At 36.9% G+C, this 26,221-nt stretch overlaps 1 protein-coding gene and 2 long non-coding RNA genes across 7 annotated transcripts in view; 1 reads left to right on the top strand and 2 right to left on the bottom strand.

The window, feature by feature from the left end:
• Nucleotides 1-1,648: 1,648 nt before the first annotated feature.
• On the top strand, nucleotides 1,649-25,351 carry LOC129360341 (EGF-containing fibulin-like extracellular matrix protein 2). Of its 4 annotated transcripts, none has more exons than XM_055030507.1 (11): nucleotides 1,649-1,764; nucleotides 12,050-12,277; nucleotides 15,897-15,945; nucleotides 16,020-16,208; nucleotides 18,169-18,291; nucleotides 18,372-18,488; nucleotides 20,337-20,456; nucleotides 22,244-22,363; nucleotides 22,449-22,575; nucleotides 23,617-23,812; nucleotides 24,810-25,351. In XM_055030507.1, exons 2-11 carry the CDS (start codon nucleotides 12,176-12,178, stop codon nucleotides 24,969-24,971), a joined length of 1,305 nt encoding a protein of 434 aa, XP_054886482.1. In that variant the 5' UTR covers nucleotides 1,649-1,764; nucleotides 12,050-12,175; the 3' UTR covers nucleotides 24,972-25,351. The 4 variants fall into 4 exon arrangements, with proteins under 4 accessions (XP_054886482.1, XP_054886485.1, XP_054886484.1 ...); XM_055030509.1 differs by lacking the exon at nucleotides 1,649-1,764 and adding an exon at nucleotides 9,094-9,111; XM_055030510.1 differs by lacking the exon at nucleotides 15,897-15,945.
• On the bottom strand, nucleotides 1,702-20,894 carry LOC129360350 (uncharacterized). The gene is made up of 4 exons (XR_008606019.1): nucleotides 20,820-20,894; nucleotides 18,366-18,480; nucleotides 3,055-3,177; nucleotides 1,702-1,815 (listed from the first exon to the last, which is right to left on the bottom strand). It is a non-coding gene; the product is annotated as an uncharacterized LOC129360350 (long non-coding RNA).
• Nucleotides 23,731-26,221, bottom strand: part of LOC129360351 (uncharacterized) — a 32,646-nt gene continuing 30,155 nt past the window's right edge. Inside the window, exons 4-5 of one of the 2 annotated variants that reach the window (XR_008606021.1) lie at nucleotides 24,903-25,009; nucleotides 23,731-23,821 (exon numbers count right to left, since the gene is read on the bottom strand). This is a non-coding gene — a long non-coding RNA (uncharacterized LOC129360351). The remainder of the gene's footprint in view (nucleotides 23,822-24,902; nucleotides 25,010-26,221) is intronic. The other variant, XR_008606020.1, reaches the window with a different exon arrangement.

Raw genomic sequence — 26,221 nt, 5'->3', positions numbered from 1 at the left:
GTTTTCAGCATTTTGTTTCAGGAAGAAACCGACAGGTTTTCCCTGCTAGTTCTTTGGAAAGTCGCTTGATTTTTTTCTTGGCCCACATTCCATTAACTTCTTTCTCCCACTGCTATAAATATCCCCTCATGTCAGATTGGACGACAGCGAGGGCTTACAGTTGGAGGAAAGGAGAAGCTGGTGAGCACAGATAGATGGGGGGTAAGTGGGAGGAGGGTGGGGAGCCTGGGGCTTTTGCGGGGGTTTGGTTTAAATGAAACCAGGTGTGTTGTGGGACCAGGAAAGCGGAGAGGAGGGGGCGCGTGTGTGAATCTGTGTGATTTGGACAGATTTGGAATTTCGGTATTTGGGCCGCAGACCAGGAATTTCACCCTGGGGCAGTGTTGCCAGATTGGGGCTGGTTTCCGCCCAATTGGGCTTCTTTTTAACACGTTGAGCTGGAAAAAAATAATTAAAAATGGCTTTGCTGTTGTTAAAATTTCATGAGACTACGGATGGAAATTAGCACTTAGCTAAATCCGATACATATTTGTAACCCTTCTCTCCAGCGGGTTGACTTCACAACACACTCAGGTTCTGTATTTATTCGAACCAGAGAAAGTAAAGCTGGTGGTCAAAGGTCAGCCTCTAACAAGAAAGATGGAGGAGCTGTCAGTTACTGGTTGCACCGCTTGTACATCAACGTCACGAGAAATAACCTTTAGACTCAATAAAATTAATTCGAAGGATATAAAAACCAATTCAGACCAACTATACATCATTAATAAAGCACATTATACGCTCATCAATATTTCCCGTTGAAGTAAATCAATTAATTTTTGCAACATTTAGCAGATTTTTACTGAAAATTCTTTCAAATATTTATTTCAAGGATCTGTGGAAAGTGACATCATCAACGATTATCAGCCATCTGTTAATAAAGAGCCGCAACGTCATAAGGTCAAAGGACAACGCAAGTCTCAGGTTCAAAAAGTCGAATAAATGACCCACATACTGTTCTTTAAAATAAAAACACAAAATCCAAAGATAATACAAAAATCACACCAATGGTTTGTATTTGTGTTTTTATTTATACACGGTAATGATGCTAGATTTTAAGTTTCAGATCTACAATAATTTACAGCTACCTTTTCTATGGAAATCAGATTTCTTTGTTTTATTAAAATATTGTGATAAAAATAAAACTAAGCTTTTTTTTAATAAATATTTTAATTTTGCTTCTTAAAATACCAAAATTTCCACTTACATTTATATATATATTTTTTTAAAAGCTATTTGAGTAGAATTAAGAGTACAAATACTTTCAAAAGTAGAGCAGTAAAAATACTCAAGGTATTTTCTTTTCAAAAAGTTACTAAAGTAAAGTAACTCCCCAATTCTTCCCGTTGAAATTTGGGAGGGATTTTTCTTCTATTTTGGAGTTGGGCGGGTTTTACGTTGTGTTTGGGCTGGAAACTGTCAGTCGGATCTGGCAACCCCGCCTGGGGGCGGGGGGGTCAGGGAGCGGTGGAGGGTGGCAGCGCAGGGGGCCAGCGGGGGGGTAAGAATGGGCCGTCCTACCCCGTCTCTCCCTCCTTCTCTCCCTCCCTCGGCATGTGTTCATCTGCTCCAGCTGTCGGGCTCCCTGCTCACTCCTCAGGGTCACACAGGCAGCGGTGGAAGGGATCACCAGTGAATGCCAGCTCATCCAGGACGATCGCAGCCAGCGGACGCGCACACCGGTCAGCGGGAGGCGAAACGGGACCCACTGGGGAAGATTCACCCGTGAGTTTTCCTCCATTTCCTTCCTCACTGAAAAGGTTGATGGTCGTCATCCTTTAGCAAGACGTAGCACAGTTCATTTCAAGTTGAGCCAATGTACTTGTGTTGGTTTACAGGTATACTTCAAGTACACTTTACTAAAATATACATTGAAGTGTACAGGAAGTACACTCAACTATATACATTTTAGTTAACATGTATCAAACTCAAGGTCCGGGGGCCAGATTTGGCACGCCAAAATGTTTAATGTGGCCCTCTACTCTAAAGAGACGCATAAATGGAGACAGTAAGAAAAAGGTTGTGTGCCTAAATATTATTTTATCAGTCCAATAAAAAACGTTTTCATCTGTATTCAGTCAAATGACATTAATGCGAAAAATGTTCAATGTTATTTACATTTAAGAAGTTCTAAGCAATTTATATTTGATCAGTTTAATACAAGTATATTTTACCACTATTAGATCTTTTAGTTCATTCAGGTACCTGATATGGTCAGATTTAAAAGCTCTGGCCTCTGTTTCAGTTTAATGAAGTATACTCTTCTCTTTACGCCCATTGTAATATACAGCCATATACGTATAGTTCATATTTTAGTATACTTCAAGTACACCAAAACCATTTTGTGTTTTAGTTCACAAATCAATGTACAGAGTACTTTCATAAGAGGGTACCTTAAGTACTTTGTGGCAGAAAGAACCAATAAATAGCCTACACCAAAGTACAAGCATTAGCATTAAAGGGGCCCTAATATGAAAATTCACATTTTGTCTGTTTTAATACTTTCATTTGGCTCTCAACTGCTTAAAACCCCCACCAAGCTGTTTTATGGCAATTAATGTTTTCTGGTGTCTGAAAAGTAACCAATCAATCCAAATGGAGCTCCAGTACATTTGGTCAGCTGGTTTTACCTCTGGATTCGCTGTACAAAGCTGCTGAAAAAGACAAGTGTTTTGTTGTTGACTTACTATCCAGAAACCAATTGCTGCAATCTTGTTGGTTGTGCTGGAGACTCTACTTCTGCTTTTCAAAGATGTAAAGTTGTATAATTGCGCATCTGTTTGCAGCCATTTTTAGGGTAGAGTTAGGGTGCCAATAGTGACTAAAATGTCATCATCTTAGAATGACTTTGTACAAAAGATGAAAGGAATATGTTTTGTATCACCCAAAGACCAATGGCAACCTGTTCAATGAGGTATAAAAGGTGAAGTTTAAGTATTATGTACTTTGACTTCTCTTTGAGTATTTATGAAGTCTGAATGCTTTTCAGGAAGTAACAACAGAGGTGAGATGTACCTCTATCCCAGCTGTGTGGTACAGGCCATAAAACGTCACAGCTGCCCGACTAGCCTGCTGTCTGCTCCGCTCCCTCTGCTCCACTTGGCTTTTCACTGTGTAGTTTACTTCTTGGCTCAGATCCTAGCAAGTGGGTTAGACAGGAAGACAGACAGTGAGTCACATCATGGGGCATGTTTTACACTGCTGTTTATTGCAAAATCCTCCTAGTCTGCCATAATCGCACCATGAACACTGGGGATGTTTGAGGAGAAAATGAACTTCCGGGAGATAAACAGGTGCCAATGCAGCTCTAAACTCTGACGAAGCATATTCCTATGAATTAGGTGGGATTATAGAGGCGGATTATTCCTGCAAACATCAAATATCAGCAGTGACCAGCATCTCATTACTACAGAAGATTGGATTGGATTTTTGCTTCTAAGTACTCAGTTATTTAAAAGCGAACTTAGTAATTTTCCTTCAAGGAAGCTTCCTTACCAGGCTGTCCTGGTCAATATTTCTTTAGGTCTTCTGAAGGTTTTTCTGTAGACCTTGGCTGCTTTTATCCTTGTTTACATGTTGAGAGACCAGCCACTTTCTTTCAAAGAATGTTTGGGCTGCAAAAATATAAAATCTTACGAAGTATCTTGTCTAGTTTCTAGAACATATATCTTAGTATTCTTGAAAGAGGTCAAGTAACTATTCAGCCAGTTATAAGAGTTTGTTTTATGTAAATTATTCTTGAAGATTTAATTTTAAAATAATTATTTTCACTGGCAGATTATTTTACTAATAGGACATAATGTTTTGTAAATAAATTAATCTGCCAGTGAAAGTAGTGCTTTTTTTGTAAATATATAGACATTAATGACTCTAAAATTAAGCTCTTATGTCTTGCTGAAATGTTATTTGTTAGTTAGCATTGTCTTATTTCCAATGTGCCAAGATACTTGCATTAAAAACTGGACCAAACATCCTAAGATTTTGTGCTTTTGCACAACAGCAAAGTGCTGGAGTTCTGCTTGGCTTGCTAGGTGACAGGGCTATAATTTAAAAGATACTTGCTAAGATTTTGTGTTCACTCAGAGGTTGATATTTTCAATTTAAATGTGGCTTTTATCTTTTCACCATTAATGAAAACAAAGTGGAATTTTGTAGGTGTTTACAAAAATATCTTATTTTCTAACAGCTTTTTTCAGTTTAGCAAATCTTGACTTCCTTCCAGAAACGCTCCAGATCAGGGTTTTTTTTCTCCAGATTTTCTTAGATTTTGAGTTGGATTAAAGTCTGGCCACCTTAATCTTCCTTATGAGAAACTGTTATTTTCTTGATTCGGATGCTTTGAGTTTTTGTTTCCTGCGCAATAATTTAGTCTCCATCTTCAGCAGTTTTGTGTTTATTATTCCCTCTAGCTTAACTGAAGCCTCGGTTACAGATGAAGAACAACTCCCAGGCATGATGCTGTCATCACCATGCTTCATTGCATGATGATGACATGCAATGATGCGTGTATGTTGCACTTTGGTTTTATTTCCCACGTTTTCAGGAATCTCCAGATGTCTTTTGGGAAACTTTATCCAGGCTTTGGTCTTTTGAAATCATGTTCAGGTCTTGGAAATTGCACCATATTTTCTTCATCACAACTGTGTCTCATAAGTAATGAAATGCCTGATCCCTCTAATGCTTTGGAAGCTCTCAGTAGATCTTAACTTTTACTAGGAAATGCAACTTGACCCACTTATTTCTGGGGACTTTAAATGATGGGAGGCATTTTCTGTCTCTTATTTAACACAAGTTTGAATGTGGCGGTTCATTCAGAATAACGTCCCCAGGTCTAGATCTATTTTATATTCTGAAATATTTCAGATCGTTTTTAACTTTGTGCATATTTTAGGTTACATTAAAGGTGGGAGAATATCTGACATTTGATTACAGATATATATATTGTATATAAAAAAACAAACTTGTCTGAGACAGTGAGCAACTGCAGGTGATGGATAATTTATTTTGTTTACGTAATAATCTCCCAAACTCAAGATAAAAATATAGCAAACAGTAAAGAACCATTTATCTCAAAAACCCCATATCCACTGGAATGGACAGGATACATTTCTGGGTTTAAACCAATAAAAACATTGATTTTGTCATTTCAATGATTCTTGTTATTGAATAGTTTAGTGAAAACATTGAAGTTATAAATCTTGACATGAGCTTCAGGTATCGGACAAGACAATCGTTGCTCTGAAACTAGAGAGGAGGAGTAAGTGTCTATCTTCCATCAAAAATATAGATTTAAGTTCATGGTAACCTAGTAAAATTACTCTTATAATTGTAAATATTTTGAAGTTTATTTGAAAAATATTTTCATTATTGTGGGAATTTTTTTCCAAAGTTGAATGTCCATCCAATAAACTGGAGGAGCTGGGAAATATTAGCTAACGCTTAACTAATTAGTGTTACCATGCAAATTAAATAGTGTATTTAAGTATTTTATAGATTTTCTTTTTGTGGCTTCATAATTATTCTTTTTATGAGCATTAACTTCCAGACTTTCTTGAAATGATTTAAAAAAATTTTTTTTACCTCCGATAATTCAATGCTGAAGTGGACTAACAATATAAGAAACGTTCTGTCGATAAAAACCAGGTCTGAAGGGATCAATTCAATTTATTAAAATAAGAACAGACCAATCAGCTGAAACCTGTCCTTTGGTGGATCATTTCCCCCTTTTTGTAAGGACATACTATTTATCTTCTGGATAGTTTTTTGTGGTTGACTCTTCTTTAATCTTCTATATAGATAACTTCTGCTATACATTTGATTGCTTAGTTAAAAAAACACTTAAGAGGTATTGAGAAATACTAATGAAATCTTGGTGCAAACTTTGAAGCAAGACTGGAGTGATTTAAGACTTTTGCACGATAGAGACTTTTGCAGAACTGAATGTGACCTCGGGTTGACCCGGGTTCAGCTGTAACAAATGCCCAGCTTGCCGTTTACTCTCCCCACCATGTGTGTGGTCTGGATGCGTTTTGTTTTCCTCGTTGGTCACTCTTAAAGCCACCATGAAGTCTTTGGTTGTAAAAGTGACCTGACTGAGCTTATCATCCAGAAATAACACATTACATCTTTTTTTTTGGTTTTTGCATGACTACAATTACTTTGCAGTCCCCTGTAGTTTTGCTGTGTTGTTGACCGGAATAAAGTCTTTATTTAGCTGAAAATGTTGTGTAAAGATGGCGGCATACATATAAATTTAAAAATGAATAGAATGTATGCTGCACATTAAGTTTATTCTGTTTTCACCCTACTTATGACCTGGTTTCATAAATAGCATTATAAAATGCTGAAAGCGTAAAAATAATAAATAGATAAATTATCTAAGAAAGCTTCTAATAAATAGTAAAATGTCTTTCTACTCTGTTTTATTTGGAGATGAACTCAACAAGGAGAAATGCATCGAGTCTTTTCAACAAAAACATAGAATCTTGCATATAAATCACAACACAAAGAGAAAATAATTTTTTCTGGCTGCGAAGAAAAAAATGCTTTCTGAAATGTAATTATGTTTAAGATTATTTCAAAAAGATCAATGAGCATCAAAGGCTATTTTTTCCTTTTACCAGATTCCCAAACATTTATATGAAGGAAGCTTTTTTTAGTAAAACTTTATGGAAATTAGCCACTAAAATTAGCATTATTCAATATAAGGCCAATAAAAAAAAAGTAATTTTTAGAATTTTTATTTTAACGATAGCATTTTCGCCAATTTTTCTGTTTATAGATGTAGAACTAATCTTTTTGAGTCTTTTTTGTTAAGGTTTTGTTGCTCTTGATAAATGATATTTAGAGGCAAAATGGCGAAAGAGGCTAATTCCTTCTGACAATGGAAAAATCTCATGTATCGCAAAAAACAAATTAGTTTTCTTTGAGTTGAAAACCAGTTTCAGTTGTGATTGAACGCTTCCTGTAAAAGCTCAATGTTTTTCATCAGTTCACTGTAAGGAGGGAGCTGCAGCACAAACAACTGTAATATCAGCAAGTGAATGTATTTGGCTGCAGTAGTTTCTATCAAAACTGATTTATTAAACAAAGAAATAAGGGCTTATACAACATCCTTGTGGGACACCCTTCCATTCTGAACATGGTGTTAAAGTAGTTTTCAGTTTTAAATAAGGAATTTCTAAACAGTTCAGTTCTATAAAAGTTTATATAAAAGCTGCATAGGATGTTTATTGATGATGTCATAATTGTTGAAATATTTGAAAGAAATTGCTTCAGTTATAAAATCTTCAACCAGGGCTGACAATATGGACATTTTTAGTCAAAATGCATGATGGTGGATTTATTTTTCCTGTTGGTCAACAATTAAAAAGCTAATGAATATTTTATAGACACATAAAATTTTAATCACTTACTTATTTAGGTACAAGACAAAAGTATTTTTCTTTCTTTCATTAACAATGTTGGTGTTTACACTTTGCTAAAGCTAGCAAGCACTGTCCAGCTTTTGTTGTAAAAACAAGGAGAATAAACCCAGAAATAGCTTTGGAAAATATTTACCCTGTGATGGTTTTTATTTTGGATCAACATTTGATCAAAAATCATTGTTCCTTTTCTATCAAAATTAGAATACTCGCTTTCAGCAATATATTATCTATTTAATATATTATCGAAGAGATAAAACAAACGTCTTAATAAATAACTCTTTTCAGTTTTAATTTGATAAAAATGAGCAATATGAACATGTCGACAATAAAAAAGATTTATTTTTTTTTTACTTTACTGTATGGCTACAACTGTGTGACACAGCATTCATGGCATAAACACAAATAATGTTCTTAAAAAAACATTTCCATTTGAACCAAATGGAAATGTTTTCAACTTTTGAAACTCTGAAATTTCCTACATTTTTAGAGAAAATTTCTGAGCTAAATCTATATTTTTTGGATCAAATTTTGAACTGTTGTCACATAATTTAAATGGAATATGCTAGACCGTTTGAAAAGGGAAAAATGTCCATGAATTAAAACTCGTTTCTGAATTTAATCATTGCCCTAAAAATCAGTATTGAATTACTAGACATTGAAACATTCTCACTGCTAATATTCTTATATCATCTTGCTATTTTAGTGCTCTTGAGGGCCCCCTGGTGGTGTGGGGTCCCTAAGCAGCCACCTAACTTTCACTCTTCTTGGCTACGTTCACACTGCCGACCTAAATGCTCAATTCCAATTTGTTTTTGTGAAATCTGATTGTTTCGGCGTGGTCGTTCACACTTGTATATGATCTCCAGTATGAACTGAAAACGACCGGTTGGTGTCCCGCATACGCAGCAGAGGGCGCAATAACATCACACTTAGAGAGAGTGCTTAGTGCCAACTGCTATTAAAAAGAAGAAGAAGAAGAAGTGCCCAGTGTTTGCGGAAGTAAAGGTGAATGCTAATGTTGGAGTACATCTTGCAATTTCAAAGGCCAGCACATTAACAACTTCATCCTCATCATCGTCCGCCATGTTTGCTGTTTTTCCTCATCGCTTGCTCGAATCAGGATGCAGAATAGTGACGTTTGTCGAGTATCAATGACGTTCAGGTCATCAACACCTGAACATATCGTTTTGATGAATGCGGCCTGAAAAGATCGGATATCCAAGTGGCCTGGGTCACATTAGGAAAAAACCCATCAGATCTGTGCTGTTCAGACTGTGAAGAACAAAATGTGATACGAGTCACTTCAGGCTAAAGTGAATGTAGCCTTTGAGTCAGTACTTTAAATGATCTGCAGTGTGACTAATCAATAATCGGGTGATGGTTTCAGCTCGTAAACCCCCTTTTTCCACCGCCAAATGATGAACTCCCGGGTCACAGCCACATCCTCTAACCTCCTCCTCCTCCACATCCTGCCGGGAGGAGACGCGTTAGCGGGTCGGTGGCTGGAGGTTTTGGCTCCAGCTGTCCTCTTGTGTTTTGGACCATGGGGGGGTTTCCCGGAACCTGATACTCTGGGAACCCGCAGCAGAGGCTGTGGGGCATCCCAGCTCAGAAACGGTGCCCGGAGTGAGTGGACCCCATGATGGTCAGTTTGTTTTCAGCTGGTTTGGCTTTTACATTCTTGGTGGTTCTGTGTCGTAGAAACACAAAATAAAAAAGTCTTATTGTGCAGTTTGTGCACTGGTTTACCGTCTGCTCTCTAATGGTGTTATCGTGATTCTGCTTTGGAGTGGCCTCTGGCGTCATCGAGAGAGTATGTGAGGCGGTTTGCGTCACTCTGTTTGTCTGAACCTTCAATCCAACAATAAGCTGCTTCTTGCTAACGTGGCCACTGGAATCCACATCCCGAGCGTGACTCCACGCACGGAGAAAGGCACTGATTATAACTTTCTGTCATGCACTTTAGTTGGAGCTCACTCTTTGTAAACAGCACTAGAGGGTTTTTAATATACCTCCTTCGTCTGCCAAGGTTGGAAGGGTTGATTTGTTTATTTTTAGATTCTGCTTAAACTCAAAGCTTCTGTTCAGGAACATTTAACTGAACTCGGCGAAACTCGGGCCATCAGGATATTAAACTAACATGATACAATACAAACTCACCTGCAATTTAAAAGACACTGGACCCAGCAGAGTAGCAGTGGAAGAAACAGAATAATCTTTTACAGATGAGTCTTACATCTAAGTTTAAGCAACATTTATGGTTTGCTGAGCAGTTATTTTCAGAAATGTATTCACAGCACTCAGATGTTCTATTTTGGTGAGTAACAACCACAAACTACATGGTAGAATACGCAATAGACATATTGCACATTAATGTATAACCGATGCATTATTGTGAAGTGGAAGTGAAAATATGGTGAGCATTCATATTTATCATCTACAGAAGAATATTACAACGACTGGACAACAAAAACAGTCTGAGTTTAATATCAGTCAAAAGTTTGACTTTTTTTCCCACAGAATTTTTCACTTTTCATATTTTTTTCTTATTCTCAATTCTGAGTTGTTTTGATGTTGAAGTGAAAATATTTTTTTTCTGAGAAATTTGGCTTCTAACTTTTTTCTCCATTATTTTGACTTTTTTCCACAGAATTCGGATAGTTTCTTTGTAATAAAATATAGATTTTTTTTCCCAAAGATTAAGATTGACTTTTTTTCCCTCTGAATTTTTACTTTTCCTAACATATTTTGACTTTTTCTCAGAATTCTAACTTAATCTTAAGATTCATTCAAACTATATGGAAAGTGTCCAGTCATCAGCAATTGTGTTTTCTCAGTCGGATTTAGGTCTGGGTTTGGACTAAGCCATTTTATGAGTAAAGATTTCAATATGCTTTGATTCAAACATTACCTTGTAGCTCTAACTCTGTTTTAGTTTCATTCTGCCTCTACATGTTCAGCTTCACTACCTTTACAAAACTTTTGTTTTTATATTGAGATAAAATTTTAGTTTACCAATTACATCTGAAAGCAACTGGAAGGACTGGATTTTATTTTAGGCAGATCTCGATTGAAAACAAATGCAAGACACTTTTCTAATTTTTTACATATCTAAAAAATATTTATGTTCATTTAGAAACAAGCCTAAATTATGACTTTATTATAAAGAAAAAAAATCTGAATTCTGAGAATAAAAATCATAAGTGAGGAAAAAAACTGAATTCTGAGAAAAAGATGAAAATGCAGACTTTAATCTCAAGGAAAAATGAAAATTCTGAGAAAAAAATAGGTCAAAATATTGACTTTAATCAGAAAAGAATCTGAGATTAAAGTCTGATTTTTTTTCTAGTGGTTTTAATTCTTTTCCACAAGGTATAAAATACAAATGCATGACATTTGTTTCCTCAGAGAAATATATTAATATTTATGGCATGACAGAATCCAACGTTTTGCAGCACATTTCTAGATGTGGTTTAAAAAGTCTCAAATAGAATGAAAGTGACTCAGTTGTTCTTTGTTTTCGAATAAGTTACATCTGCTTCAAGTGCTTTTATCGCTTTTTCCAGTCTAATCGTCTACATTTCTGAACTCTTAGCAAACCTGTGGGGGTATGCAGGGTCAGCAAGTTAGGTTGTCTGATAAATGTCTCCATGAGTTATTATCCAGCAGCTCATTTTCTGTTTCAGCAGAAGGCGGACACAAAACGTTACTGCAGAACATGTGAGGGGGGGTCAGGTTTTAAGAGTCAGGCCGGTCTTTGCCAGCTTGCAGACACAGAGAGCTTTCTGTAAGCGAAAGTATTGACTTGGTTATTTTTAGCCGAAGCTTCGGAGTACGTCACAGTGTTTATGTTTTGAGCTGGCAGTGTGACTATTTCCATTTATTTTTGCACCGATTAAAGGACAACTGGCTGACTGTCTTCTGAGAAGCTAATTATGAATCGGCTCCATCATGTTTAGCTCTTACAGACTAAACTGAACCATTCTGAAGTAATTATCTTTGGAACAATCCAGAGTCAGCACACAGCTTGACTTGGTACTCCTAGAAACAACAAAACAGGCCCAAAGTCTGGTCTGGGCGTCGTGACGGACTCTTCAGAGCCACATAAAGACAATTACTAAGTCAATCTTCTGTCATCTGAAAAACATTTCCAGGATTAAAGCACTAATCTCAGCCAGATCGAGAGAAAACCATCCATGTGTTTATCTTCACAGATCTGAAAATATCGATCTGAGATTAGACTATGAAATACTTTTGAAAGCTTATAAGTCACTGAATGGCTTAGCACCAAAAATCTTAAAGATCTCCTGTTGTCATAGCAAAACTGCTGAAACAGTTTTACCGTTCTTTTACATCTAGGCTGAATCCACCTGTTTAGATTTTCTTTTGAACCATAATAAATGAAAAATTGACCAACCTATTGGATGTTTATTGATGATGCCTCTTGACAAAATGTTTGTTCCTGTACGATATTTTTATTTTTGTGCCTCATTGCTGAAATGTGTGATACAAATAAACCCTGATTCTGTGATGTCCAAAGTTTTAAATGTCTTTTATGTCCTCTCTGTCTCCATGTTTTGCAGATCTCATCCACTCTGAGTCTGAACTTCAGAGTCCAGCTGCCTTGCAGTCGTCGTCGACGTCGTGTGTGTGTGTGTGTGTGTGTGTGCATGTTTTCTGTTAGATTGCCCATCAGTTAGTGTATTAGTATGCAGGGAGTTTGTGTGTCAGTCTTGTGTGTGTGCATATGTGTGTCTGCGCTCCTCCGCAGTGCGATTTCACAGTCGCATATAAAAACTTACACCAACACGGTAAGAATGGATGAATCTCTATTGACTCTTTTCTTTTTGTTTATAGTGACAAAAAATGTTTTTGTGTTGCTTACATTTTTGACAATTAAAGAAATGTATGAAGCAGAATTGAGAATCAAAATGCTCCTATAAGATTGTAAAATCATTTTTTAAGTCACCGTTAGAGGAAGAATTAGTTTTAACGCTTTGTCTAGTGCCTTGCAAAAAATCTGAGATGTGTGGCATGCATTGTTGTGTCAGTGAATTGACATTTTTCTTCGTTGCAAAATGGCTCCATCAGTTTTTATGAAATTCTTTCCACTGATTCCCAGGTAGGTTGATGACTGGACTTTGGCTAGGCCAAAGGTCTGAAATTATTAAAATCCAAACAGCCATTTTTGACCTCGTTCAAGCAGAATAAAACTTCATTACAGCCACAAAAGTTACGTGACAATTTGAAAAAACACGATTTAAAAACTTGTAATTTTTAAAGAACCGCTATTTAGTTTTCTATTGTTAGCGAAATTGGGTAGTAACTAGTTACATTTACTTGAGTAAAAGAAAAAATAGAAAAAACAAAATGTACACTTGAGAGTATTTTTAATATTTTGCACTCTTACTTTAGTAACTTTTCATAAAATGTCACTACTGTTACTTGAGTGAAATTTCTGGATACTTTACCGATTCTGAGGAACTTCAAGAATGGAAAAACAAACATGTTTTAACTAAGACACCAGACACACGGCAGCAGTTTTTCTTAAAGATTCCTAAGTTTTATATTGAAAGAAATTAATATGGAATTTTTTTTTTCCTAATTCTGTTATTTTGTAATTTATTCTAAAATTTCCACATGAATTTCTGTCTCAATCCATCTTATTGCATAATTTTAAAATATTAAATGATTGATGTTTTGATTAGTTACTCAGCAATTCAGTCAAGTAATTTCTTGGATGGTTGCTTTCTACTTTTACTTGAGTAAAAATATATTGAAGTATCTCTACTCCGAGTACAAGTTTTGGATACTCTCCATGATTTTTATCCTATAAAATAACAAAAATCTTTTGCAAGAAGACGGATTAATTCTCTTCTATGGTACTTTAATAGTTGTTGAAATTAAGGGGAAAGATGTATAGGTTCTAACGTAATGACTAGAAAAACTTATTCTAAAAACGTTGCAGGTGCTTTTAGCATCACTCTGTTGTGGAACTCAATTTATTCATGAAAACCCTTTTTATTATATTTATATTTAAAACATATCAGAATGTGGTTATTTTTTATCCAGTTTTTAGAGCTTTGGTAGGTTCAAAGAGCCACAGGTTGCAGACTACAGCCCCATACATAATAGTGCCACCACCATGTTTCACTGCAGGAAGAGCATATTCAGGATGACCTTTAGTCTCAGTTTTGCTTCACACATGGCGTTTTGTTCAATGTTTGATCAGAGCGCATTCCTCCATATGTTTTCTGCATCCTCTACATGACTTGTGGAAAACCTTACTGTACTTTCCTCCATAACAGCCAAATTTGATGACTAATATTTGTCCTGTCAACCTGACCTCGGCGCTGGATCTCTGCAGCTGGTTTAGAGTCGCCGGGGGCCTCTTAGCTGTCTTAATGACTAATGAGCTCTTTTCCTGTCTTGTCAGTTTTATGAACCAAACTTCTCCAGAGCTTTATCTCAGACCTGTTTGGTGTGTTTCTTGGTCTTCATGGTGATGTTTGTTCTCAAACAAACCTCTGAGGCCTTCACAGAATAGCTATTAAATATTAAAACACACATAGCCAGTGTAATTGGTTGCATTAGATTTTACTTAAAATGCTTCCATTTGCATCTCAATTGCTTCTAAAAACCAGTTTTTGAATTTACGTTTATGTTTCATGGCGCCTTTAATACGACTTGTTTTAAAGTCCAACACTAATCAGTAGGAACTGCCCAGATAGCTACATTGCAACATTAGTGGCATTCAGCCACTAAAGTTGCAACCCAAGCAGAGCTCCAGCAGGTTTGGTCAGCTGTTTTTACCGGTATATGTGCTGTACAATGGCTGCTGTACAAGCAGTTGTATAATTGCACATTTTTTGGCAGTCATTTTCACGTGCAAGTGTAAACGATAAGTTGTGGGTGATGCCAGCTTCAGCTTAATTGGATTTAAAGTGACAAGAGGCCTAAAACAGTTCATTCTGAAAGCAGATTAAAAGGCTGAACTAATCAGACAAAAATCACATTATTCAAGAATGATTTTGTGCAGGAAAAAGCAACAAACATGTTTTGCATCACACATATAACTATCCTAAAATGTTCTTTACGGGTGTCACAGTAAATGAAGAATATACAAACATGTGCCACACTTTTCAGATTTTATTGTCAAATTTTGAAATAATGTATTTCCTCTTTGAATTTGTACAATACTTTCATACTATGAAACCCGAAGGTTGGCTCTACTAAAACAGATACTGAATTCAATTCAATATGATCAATTTTAGGAAATAAATTAAACTTGGTTATGTACCTTTCAACAAAAATGACTTAGTTCTTGTTTTTATTGCTCAGAATTGAAAAAACAACGTTTTACTATTGACTGGTCAATAGATCTACAATAATTTACATCCATGTACAACAACAAAAAAAGACACTATTTAATTAAAGGATTGAAGCTGATTGGATCATTATTAGCTATATAATTTTTTTTATTTATTTTGCAAGTCCTTTTGACTTGACAATTTTGGCCCAAGTGACAAATAGTTTGGACGTCCCGCTCTAACAAGTTTCACTCCATGTTTGCTTCACAACATGATGCTGCCACCACCTTCACAGAAGGGATTTATGTAAACTGTAACTGACACACACAGTTTCACCTCTTAAGGATATGGGGGTTTAATATACAAATTCAGATTTTCAACTGAACTCTACCAGAAAATCTGAATAAGATAAAATGGCAGGTATAAATGTTAACTTGCCTTAACCTTCTTAGTTTTCCACCTGCAACTCACTCTCCAACTTCAGCGTGCCTAAAATAAGTAGGAACAGTTTTAGTTTTACATTCATGCCTTCTGGAAATCTGTGACGTTTTTCTAGTTTAGCTGCCTGTCGAGACAGAACGATTTTCCCCTTAAGGGCCTAAAAAAAAAAACCCTCAGCATGCCGCAGCAGCACACCTGTCAGGTGATCCCACTGGGTTTTGGGTTGAAATGTTAGCCTTAAGTCACCTCTCCTGCTCTGTGTGTAATGTTCCACGGAAACGTCGCTTCTCGGGACCTTAAAGCGGTCATTGCTAGGAATAAATTTGGTTTTAATACCACGTCTCCTCACTTCTCCGCTTTTCTTTCCACTGCAGGTCACAGTGGTGTGCTTTTCCCTCTCAGTGATAATGACCGTTTTTCCAAACTGAGCCTTTAAACACTTTGTTTCTGAAGCACAGTTTGGCTTTGGGAGGGATTTTAAAAATGCTAAAATGGATTTACGTCTCCTCGGCTCAGAGCTTTAACATGAATACCCCCTGCTTCGTTTCTCTTGTTCCACTACTGGAGATTTATTGTGTATAATGAATATATTATGCAACTCCTTGGCTCAGGGAGTCTGCTCACGTATTTTTTCCACTTTTTTTCTCACAGACTCTTCTCTCTCTGCTGCTCTTTGTAGGAATGCACAGATGGGTATCACTGGGACGCCCTTACTGAGCACTGCAAAGGTGAAACTCTGCACCTCCTTGAGCTCTCCGGATCCATTTTTAATCAGATTTCTGACTGAATGTCTTCCTGGCAGACATAAACGAGTGCGAGACCATTCCAGATGCCTGCAAAGGAGAGATGAAGTGCTTCAACCACTATGGCGGCTACCTGTGCCTCCCCCGCTCTGCATCGGTCATCCCCGCTCCGGAGCCCTCCATCACCCCCACCCCGGCCTTTAACCCCTGCCCTCTGGGCTACGAGCCGCATGGAGACAGCTGCGTGGGTAGGTGGCGGCCGCAGGATGAGCGATCGCTAAGCGAGTGTGTGTTGGTGGCCGCAGATTGCTGAGGGACAGGTGGCAGCGGCAGGCGTGAGGACAGGAGGCAGCAAGCTGGTGCGATTTCTGTGGGTGTGAGTGAGTGGGAGCCCGCAGGACAGGAATTTGGGAGATTTCACACGAGGACAGCTGCTGCGATTTTTTAGAAACTGACTTGCAGCTAGAAACCTGCTAGCACCGGAGGTGTTCGGCATGACTTGCATGAGACAGCAAGCATGACTCAACGTGGTATTCTCAGCTGCTGGGAGCAAGCGAGGCCAAACGCCGCAGCCTCGGCTTCGGCCGCCGGAGCACAGCTGCCGCGTTCGTTCACAATGAGTTTTAAAGTGGAAAATATTCTGCAAAAAATTTTATATATATATAAAATCATATTTTGCACATTTTTGAGCTTACATTTGTTTCTCATCTACTTCTAAAACGCTCAGACGCTTAAAAAAAACTATCCAGAAGTTTTTTCATTCAGCTAAAGTGTACAGTCAACTTTTTTGGGTTTCACATCAAGTTATAATGCTACTTCCTGAAATGCTGCTTTGATTCTTTAATGCATGTTTGAGAAATCCTTTAATCTCCATGGCAACTAATTGGATGTGCCAAACACCTGAGCAGACCATTCCCCGCTGCCTTCACAGAGATGAAGTTTCCCAGCTTCTAAGCTTCAAGACTCCTCCACTCAGCTCCTTTACACTAGCCAGCAGCAATTAGCAAAAACCTGTAGAAACTGAGCAGTTACTGAGCTCATGATAGGAGCCTTATTGTGATGACTACATGAAGCTGGAATTTCAGAAAGAGAAGGTGATTTCAAAGAGCCCAAATTTGAGGCTTTAAATTACAAAGTCAAATTTTACTGAAGTCACCTGAAGGTAATATAATTACTTGATTGTGCTATGAATGGTACTGTGTGGGTGGAAAACATTTAATACTGCCCCTTTAATGTTTTTTGGTGTCTAGAAAATGTGCCCTTTCAAACACCTCCCATTTGTTAAATCTCAACTGCACTGTTACCGAGCAACAGAAGCAGAGCCCAGCCCCTTGTCACTGCACAATCCATACCATTTGCTCGTTTGAACATGCCCAAAAAAGAAATACTTCTGAATCATTCTAAACATCTACATCAACAACATGTTTATTTATATCAATTAAAATACTGCAGGTGTGTGCAATTATTTCCTGAAAAAACTGTAAACCTACTATTTGTTTATCAGTACTAATACTAATAATACTTTTTTACTCTTGAATAATTTCTTGAATTACTACTTTTTACTTTTACTTGAAGTAGTGTCATTTTTACTTGAGTACAATTTTTGGGTACTTCAGCCACAACTGCTAAGACATTTGGACTACAACACACTGACACAGTTGGGGAGGGTATTCAAAGATTGTACTTAAGAGAACTTCAACTTAGTTTTATTCAAGTAAAAGTAGCTGTCCAAGAAATTACACAAGAGGAAAAAATTATTTGGTAAAAAGTCTGCTCAAGTAGAGTAAGCAATGAAATTCTGAACCATTTATTACTTAAGAATTACATACTCAAATATACCATAATAAAGTTGAGTGTAAATTTTTACATTACAAGGAATTTTAAGGCAAAAGAAAGATAAAAATTCAAGTCGGTTTCTTTCAAAATAAACCTTCTGAAACTTTAACAAAAACCTCAAGTGTGTATCTGTGTGGTGGATTTTTGGTTAAAACTTGTTTGCTTTTCATTCAGTGGCAGAAAATCTAGAATTTTTACTCAAGAAAGAGTAGAAATACTTCATAATAAAATTACTAAAGTAAAAGTAAAACATACAGGTTAATAAAAATACCCCTAAAAGTAAATTTTTTCAATGAAGTTATTTGAGTAAATGTAAAGAGTTGCTGCCTAACTGCCTTTAAAGTCCATCTCCGTTCTGCTTCTCCCACACAGATATCGATGAGTGTGAGCGAGACGAGCACGACTGCCAGCCCAGCCAGCAGTGCATCAACACGCTGGGCGCCTTCAACTGCCAGTGCCCCCGCGGCTACAGCAAGGTCGGCACGGAGTGCATCGGTGAGTCCATCTCCACATCACTTCCTGCTGTGCCGAGTAAACCCGTTAACCCTCTGACCCCCCGTGTTTCTCACCTCCAGACATAGACGAGTGCAGGTTCAGGTACTGCCAGCATCGCTGCGTCAACGTCCCCGGGTCCTTCTCCTGTCAGTGCGAGCCGGGCTTCCAGGTGGGAGGGAACAACCGATCCTGCGTCGGTGAGAGTCAATATTAATTCCTATTAAATCACCTCTAAGGCCACATTCACAATGCAGCCTGAAGGGACTTTTTTTTTTTTTTCTTTTTTTTTTTTTAAATCAAATCAGATATTTTTTACATGGTTGGTCACACTTCCAAATATACCCAACTTGTATATTATCTCCACTGTGGACGACCTGAAAGTGTCCCGCATGCGCAGTAGAGGGCGCAATACCGACACGCATAGAGAGCATAATCAGTGTTTTGCCAATCGCCAAAAAAAACAGCCCAGTGTTTGTGGAAGTAAATGTGGATGATAATGGCGGAGCTTATCTTACGATTTTGAAGTTATCAGACCAGAACTTTAACTTGATTCTCTTTATCATAGTGCCATACACACTATGTCACTCTTTATCATAGTACCATAGTGTAGACTTTGTGTTTTTGTGTTTCGTCCTGATACGTACTATTCTGCATATCATTACGCAAAATAGTGGCGTTTGTCGAATATCATTTATGTTCAGGTCGGTTGAATGCAACCTGGCCATTCAGATTCAGGTCAGATTTAAAATTTTAAAAATCAGATACGTAACCTGTGTTGTTCAGACTGTCATGAAAAGATTAGATATATCACACTAAGGCAAAAAAATAAAAATAAATAAATAAATAAAAATTGGAATTGCACCACTTCCAGGTGGGCTGCAATGTGAACGCAGCCTAAGTAAAAATACCATTAAAAATGTTCTTCTAACAAAAGGCAAAAGAATAAAAGTAAATCATTGGGTCTTTGCATATGCAATGCCTTTCAAACGCCACAGTTCTCCAATCAATCTATTGAGTTTATTTTAGCAACAAGGCAGTTCAAAGTGCTTTACATCACAAAAACACCAAAATAAAAAATCTTAGAAAACAGTAAACAATTGAAGCATTACATTTTGTCAAGTACACGAAAATTCTTATTAATGTTTCAATTATAATCTTTCAAATGCAACTCTAAACAGATAGTTTTTAGTTTTGATTTAAAGGAACTCAGTGTTTCATCTGTTTTACAGCAACATTAAAGCATTAAATGGTACATTGAAGCTAGAAACATTTGTGATTTACCAAAAAATAAATGTGAAGTGGAGGGAAAATGGAAGACATGAGATTTGTTTAATATAAGCTGATTAATTTTTGTTGCTTTTTCTACTTTGCAAAAAAGAAAAGACAAGTATTTTTTCAGTTTCTAGTGAAAATATCTTAGTACATTACATATAAGACAAAATTAACTTACAAAGAACTTTTCAGCAAGACAGTTTAAGTCAACAATTCCTTAATTTTGATTAAAAAGTATAGTTTCTTTCTTTGTTAAATATTCATCTTGCTTATTTGAAATGGTGACATTTATAGAAGAATGAACAACAAGGTGAAAATGTGACTTTTCTCACTAATTAGAGGCTAAATAATCCAAATTGTTGCTGTTAATTTTTTACTGCGAAACTTTATAAAGAGAACCCTTTGGTATCCTTCAGTCAATAATCTTCATTAAACATCTCTTTTGTAAAATGTTTCAAAAAACAAACATAAAAACTGTATTACCACTGTCATAGTAACTGCAGTCAGATGAAAAACCATCTATAATGAGAAAAACTGAAAGCCACTGAGATCACTAGTTTTCAACTGGACCGTTGAAGAATAATTGATAAAATATGTCTCTGCATGTTGCAAATCCTCTCTGTATCAACAATCAGTCTTATTTTAAAAATCTGCTCTCTTGAGTTTTGCTTCTTTGGCAGCAAAGTGCATTTTCCCAGGCAACAGCTCAGTTAGAAATCCTGGGTTTTAGACGCTTCAGTGCAGTAAATGTGCTGCTCGTTTTGTGTTTTCAGATGTAAATGAGTGTGAGATGGGCGCCCCCTGCTCTCAGCGGTGTTTCAACACCTACGGCACCTTCATGTGTCGCTGCGATCAGGGATACGAACTCGGGCCTGACGGGTTTACCTGCAACGGTAAGATTTATCCTCCATTCTCCCTGATTTATCTGTGGAAAGGCATCATAGCTGTTACTCAGCCTAAAGCCTCTTTAGCAATCGCGGGTCTAAAAGAGCAGCAAGGTGCATTAGCTCCCACTGTAGTGTAAAAAAATCAGGATTAAATTAGGATTTTACACATGAAATCCTGAGACATGACAGGCAAGTCTTTTAATAGCTAAAAACTACCGTTGTGTGCTAAGCTAACAGTCAATCACCGATGTCAAAGCAGTACGGAACATGACAGACTGACTTTGATACTAAAAAGAACAAATAAATGTCTTCATTAAGAAGTTATGCTTGTACTTTATTAACAGTTTATCGAATAAACCATTATTTTACCTTCTTACTTCCCGTTGCACGGAAGTCCTCTAATGGCGGTTGCATCAGTTGACTTTCTTTCCTGTGGAAAGTTCCTGAATTCCGGAAGTCCACGAAGCAACATGATTGGTCGATGGTTTAACACGTGTACTGTGTGTCCCGCTGTTTAATGACTCGGGCTCCGCCCCTATGCGGAAGTCGAGCAGTCCTCCGACAACCACACTGTTATTAAGACAAACTAAAGATAGACTCAATGATTATCCTAATTTTTGAGTCTTTTTTTTCCTTATAACCCTACACTGAGGCAAAAAGACGGCGGGCAATAAAATTCTGTAACTAGTCCTGCGTCAGGTCTGCAAGATTATTGGCGGGAAATAACAGAGAAATCAACGATAAAGCCAAAGAGGACAAATAAGGGACAAAAAAGTCTGATTGGATGCAAGTGTGAACGCTGCGTAATTACTTAAATAATACTGGCTTGTGAAAATCTGCTTTCAGGAAATGCTTAGAAATAAACAGTAGTATGAAACGGTGTTGAAATGCCAATATAGCAGATAGCGCAGTCTGTTTTCATTAGATTACATGATTAGATCTTTAGCATTGATATTTTAATTTAACTGAGTTGTGAGTCGTTAGCATAGAGCCCTGAGTCTTAGCATACATCATTATGACAAAAACTGGGATGTTCACTACCATTCAACTGGATGTGAGGTCGGCTTCATTTTTTGCATTATTCCAGACTCTTTTTTTTTGGTTTTGGAAATGTAATAAATTGTATTCCGTATGTTCCGTATGTTCTGGGTGACAGCTGTTGGCATTGGATATTATTTTCCTCAAAATCTCTCTGACTGCTGTATGTTTTCTATGATAGATACTGTCAATATTGTCAGAGTACTGTACTTGCTGATTGGTCAGTTGCTGATAAGTGCCCTGGAATGATTGAGGGAGGATTGCTCTACGTCAGCATGGTGTTAAAATAACACATTTGTTTTACAAGTGTATAGTACCCAAAAACTGCACTAAGAGTAGCACTATCTCAATATATTTTTGCTCAAGCAAGAGTAAAGAAGTATTTGGACAAAAAATCTACTGGAGTACTTAATAATGACATACCAAGATGGACCAAAATATAAAGTGATGTGGAAATTGTGGGTGTTTATTTTTAAATATTAAATGATTGATGATTTGATCAGTTACTCAGCACTTTTTACCAAATACATTTTTACTTGAGTATTTTCTTGGATGCCTACTTTTAAATTTTACTCCAGTAAAAATATGTTGAAGTGGTGTTACTCTGACTTGAGCACTATTTTAGTGAACTCTACCCACGTCTGGTTATATTCTACTCTGAGCATGCAGTGACAGTTTCAACAAGTAGCCTATGTAAAATAATATGTTTTATAAATTGCGTACTGCGTCTTTAATCCCCCAATCCGCCTCGTCAGACATCGATGAGTGCAGGTCCTCCAGTTACCACTGCCAGTTCCGCTGCGTCAACGAACCCGGGAAGTTCTCGTGTGTGTGCCCTGAGGGATACCAGCTGGTGGGCACCAGGATGTGCCAAGGTGAGTTTCTGAAACTAAAAAAAAAAAAAAAAAAAAGAAGAAGTAAAAAACATACAAACCTCACAAGCTGCTTTTTATGCTGCAGATATAAACGAATGCGAAACAGGCGCACATCAGTGCAGCGACACGCAGACGTGCGTCAACATCCACGGCCGCTACCAGTGTGTGGACGCCAACCGCTGCCAAGAGCCGTATGTCCACAACTCGGACAAGTGAGTGACGGCAAACACACTCACACACCTTGTCCTAATTAGAGAAGTATGCGCTGGCCATCGGCTCTGAACATAATCAGCGCCTGTGCCGAGCGCGGCGCAGACTGCTAAATTACACCAATTACTTTTTCCACGTTTGAGTCCAGCTTTACGAGCTTTTCTTTTGAACGTTCTCCAAAGCAATAAGAGGACTTTTACAGCTGAGAACAAGCTGGTGGAAATCACCTCCTGTCAACGTGCCACACAGGAGGGTGTAAACAGGGCTGCCCAAAGGGCGGCTTGGGGGCCATTTGTGGCACTTTGCAGGATTTCTGGCAGTCCCCAACAATCTGTTCTAAAATGGAGTAAATCAAAGTTGGGAATTATGACAATAAAGTTGCAATATTATGACTTTATTCTCAGAATTTTATTATTTAAATCTTTTTGCATTCATCTTCATTTTTAAGTAACTAGAACTGCAATTATTGACCAAATTTTACTCAGCCTCAATAAAAAAAATCAACCCTAATAAGTTAGGGTTGATTGTATATAATGTTTTATACTACTGTTAATTAAGAAAAAAGACATAAAATTAAAAGGACATCGTAACATTACAAGAGTAAGATTCTAATAACACAAGAGAACAAAATATTTGTAATTATAATAATAAAAGTAGTAATATGAGAATAAAAGCCCTAATAGAAAATATTGTGATTGTAATTGATAATATTGTGATTTTATTCTCATAATTTTATTGTTTTTATGTTCTTAGAATCGCCCTAATATTCCATCATTCAAATGCCATCTTTCAGGACCTTTGTTTGGTATCTACAACAATTTACTGATTATTTTTTACACAAATCTGACTATTTTTTTGATTTCAATAAAATTGTAATGTTTATAGATAATTATTGAGCAGTTAAAATAAAAAAAACTGCTCAATAATAGCAGTTTTAAAAATGTTGACACTGAACAGTTCCCTCATCTTTTGGGAGAACTTTACTCCCTCTGCTGGCTGATGGATGAACTGCAGGAACAATAATAAATGGTGTTTGTCTCCAGCCTCTGCGTTTGCCCGCACAGCAAGCCTGCCTGCAGAGACTTGCCTTACAGCGTGGTCCACCGGTACATGGCCATCACCTCGGAGCGCTCCGCCCCCTCAGACATATTCCTGATCCAGACCACCAACTTCCTGACCGGCTCCTTCAACACCTTCCGCATCCGGTCCGGAGACGACAACAGGGACTTTTACATCAGGGTGAGGACTCTGTGAGAAGAACCAGCTCTGTTAGGCCGCAGAACAAAAAAATACTGCTTAAAAATGAGCATCGGATTCCAAAAGTAACATTTAAAATCTGGGTCAGGTTGTAAAATGGGAAATAAAGAAAAATACCTTTTATTTTTTAATATATCTAATTAGCTTAGCTTATTTATTTCAAACATGTTCACAGTTCAAAAATGTTATATTTGGAAAGCATTGTGAAGGAGGGAGACAGACTGCCAACTTTCTTTTATGTCTTACTTTACACATTATTCTTTACTTTAAGGAAAAATAAAGAAAGCAAAACTGGAAATGTCTTAGTTTCAAAAGTAGGACATTTTCAGCTTTTTAATCTTGGAATGTAGCAAGTTTTTCTAGAATATTTCAGAAAGCAATCTCAAAATTTCAGAGATACTTGGCAGAAATTTATTCCTATTTTTTAAACAATTTTTTTGACATTTGGAGCTCAGAAATTGACTCTTTTTTTCCCCAAGAAATTTTTATCTCAAAATGTTTCTTTTGTAAATCTTTTAGAGCCCAGGTACACATTTTTTCAAGAAAATTTGTGAGATTAATCTAAAAATGTGAGTTTTTTGGTGTAAATTTACTGTTTTTACTGCCTGCAGTGACCCTAGAACGCTGTGGTACAATTTTACCACCAGGTCTTAGGATATTCGGTGGTGTAAAGAAAAGTGGTTTCACTTTTCTTTTTACTCTAACTGAAGCCATGTTTGTGTAATCTGGAGCTCAAAGACACTTAAAACTAAAAACACATGACTATAATCATAAATTAGTTATTATAAAGTGTAGTAGAAACTAAAAGAGATGTTTTTAAAGAGCTGTTAAATGTTAGTTTAAATGTAATTATTTTTAACATTTTGTTTCTGTGCAATAAAAGATTGAAGGTTTTCCTTAATTAGATTTTATGCTGAATGTTTCAGAGAAGCTTCCAGTGACTGTGAAACTCTTCTGGTTTGTTTTTGTGTCGCCTCAGCAAACCAATAACTACAGCGCCATGCTGGTTCTGGCCCGGGCCGTGTCGGGCCCCAGAGAGTACACGTTGGACCTGGAGATGCTGTCGGGTTACCCGCTGGGCGGCCAGCGCAGCAGCTCCGTCCTCAGACTTGCCATCTTTGTTGGGCCGTACGCCTTCTGAAGCCGGAGCCGGGCGGGCGGACGCAGACCCAAACGGAGCTGCAGAACAGAAGTGATCGATCCAGTTCAGCCAGTCACTGTGATGTTCACCTTATCTGCCTTCTTGTACTCAGTGGTCCACAGAAAAACATCACGTTCCTGTCAAAACGCAGCAAACTCACCGTTGTACTGATTTTACCTTCTATTCTGACCGGGTCCAAATGACTGGATTTCTCATCAGTTTTAACAACATGTTAATGTTTTCAGTAACGGACCTCAGCACCACACTTCCTCCGCCGTTCATTATCTGTGTTTGTGCTACTTCTCTGTTGTTTCGGGGTTTGTCATGTTGTACTTTATATTTTTAAAGATTTGAACTCAAATAAAACAATACTCCTTATATCTGTGCGTCATAATGAGAATGCTTTCATTAAAACACTTCTGTTATTTTTTTGGTGGAACTAAATATATTAAAGTTATATGATCATTTGATCAATAACATAATCTCACCAACAAACATTTTTTAGTATTTTATTGAGATTTCTTGAATATGCAAACATAACGTAATGGAAAACTGGAAGTTTATTGCAGATCCAGCACAGCTAATAGGAAAAAACCTGATGTCTGATAATGAGTTCGAGTTTTAGTCAAAGCTGGAAAATTCTGACTTTAAATCCAAAGTCTACAACACTGACTCAGGGCTCCTGTAGATAAATTAAAAAGAGTAAATTTCCACCAAAAAATACGGAAATAAGGATATGAATTTCAGAAATAAAAAACCATGGAAAATTGCTCCAAAAAAACTGAAATTTTAAGATAAATCTCAAAAATGCTCTGAAAGAAAAAAAGACATTGAGGTTTAAAAAGATTAAAAATTTCACCGAAAACTTTAGAAATCTTCTAGAAAAGATTTCAGAATCTTAAAGTCAAAAATTGTTAAGAAAAAAAAAACAGAAATTTTGAGATTCATCTCAGAAATTTTCTAGTAAAAGAATAGAAAATTTTCCAAGACTTTTTCTAGAAAATTTCTGAGTTTAATCTAAAAATTTCAGATTTTTTTTTTCTTTTTGTAGTTTTGAAACCATGGGATCAATCTGCAGATTTCAGATGAAAAACATCAGACATTTGAAAGCTTGTATAATATAACTAATATTTTGAACCGCCGCGTTCATCGATTCAAAACTGTCTGATCTGATGAACACAGCGACCTCAAAATTCAGTAAATTGTTTCGTTTTGATATTTTGGCTGATTTATTTTGACTTTCTCATCAT

This window comes from Poeciliopsis prolifica, unplaced genomic scaffold (genome assembly GCF_027474105.1).
Source record: "Poeciliopsis prolifica strain line A6 unplaced genomic scaffold, Auburn_PproV2 SCAFFOLD006, whole genome shotgun sequence".
Taxonomy (NCBI): domain Eukaryota; kingdom Metazoa; phylum Chordata; class Actinopteri; order Cyprinodontiformes; family Poeciliidae; genus Poeciliopsis; species Poeciliopsis prolifica.
This window is presented reverse-complemented; position numbering and strand designations above follow the sequence as displayed.

What these genes read in the sequence shown, in the direction of transcription:
- LOC129360341 (XM_055030507.1), top strand. Translation starts at nt 12,176, where the DNA reads ATGCAGGGAGTTTGTGTGTCAGTCTTGTGTGTGTGCATATGTGTGTCT. An exon ending in GCATGGAGACAGCTGCGTGG is followed by an intron (nt 16,209 to 18,168) that starts GTAGGTGGCGGC and finishes TCTCCCACACAG; the next exon opens with ATATCGATGAGTGTGAGCGA. An exon ending in TGACGGGTTTACCTGCAACG is followed by an intron (nt 20,457 to 22,243) that starts GTAAGATTTATC and finishes CCGCCTCGTCAG; the next exon opens with ACATCGATGAGTGCAGGTCC.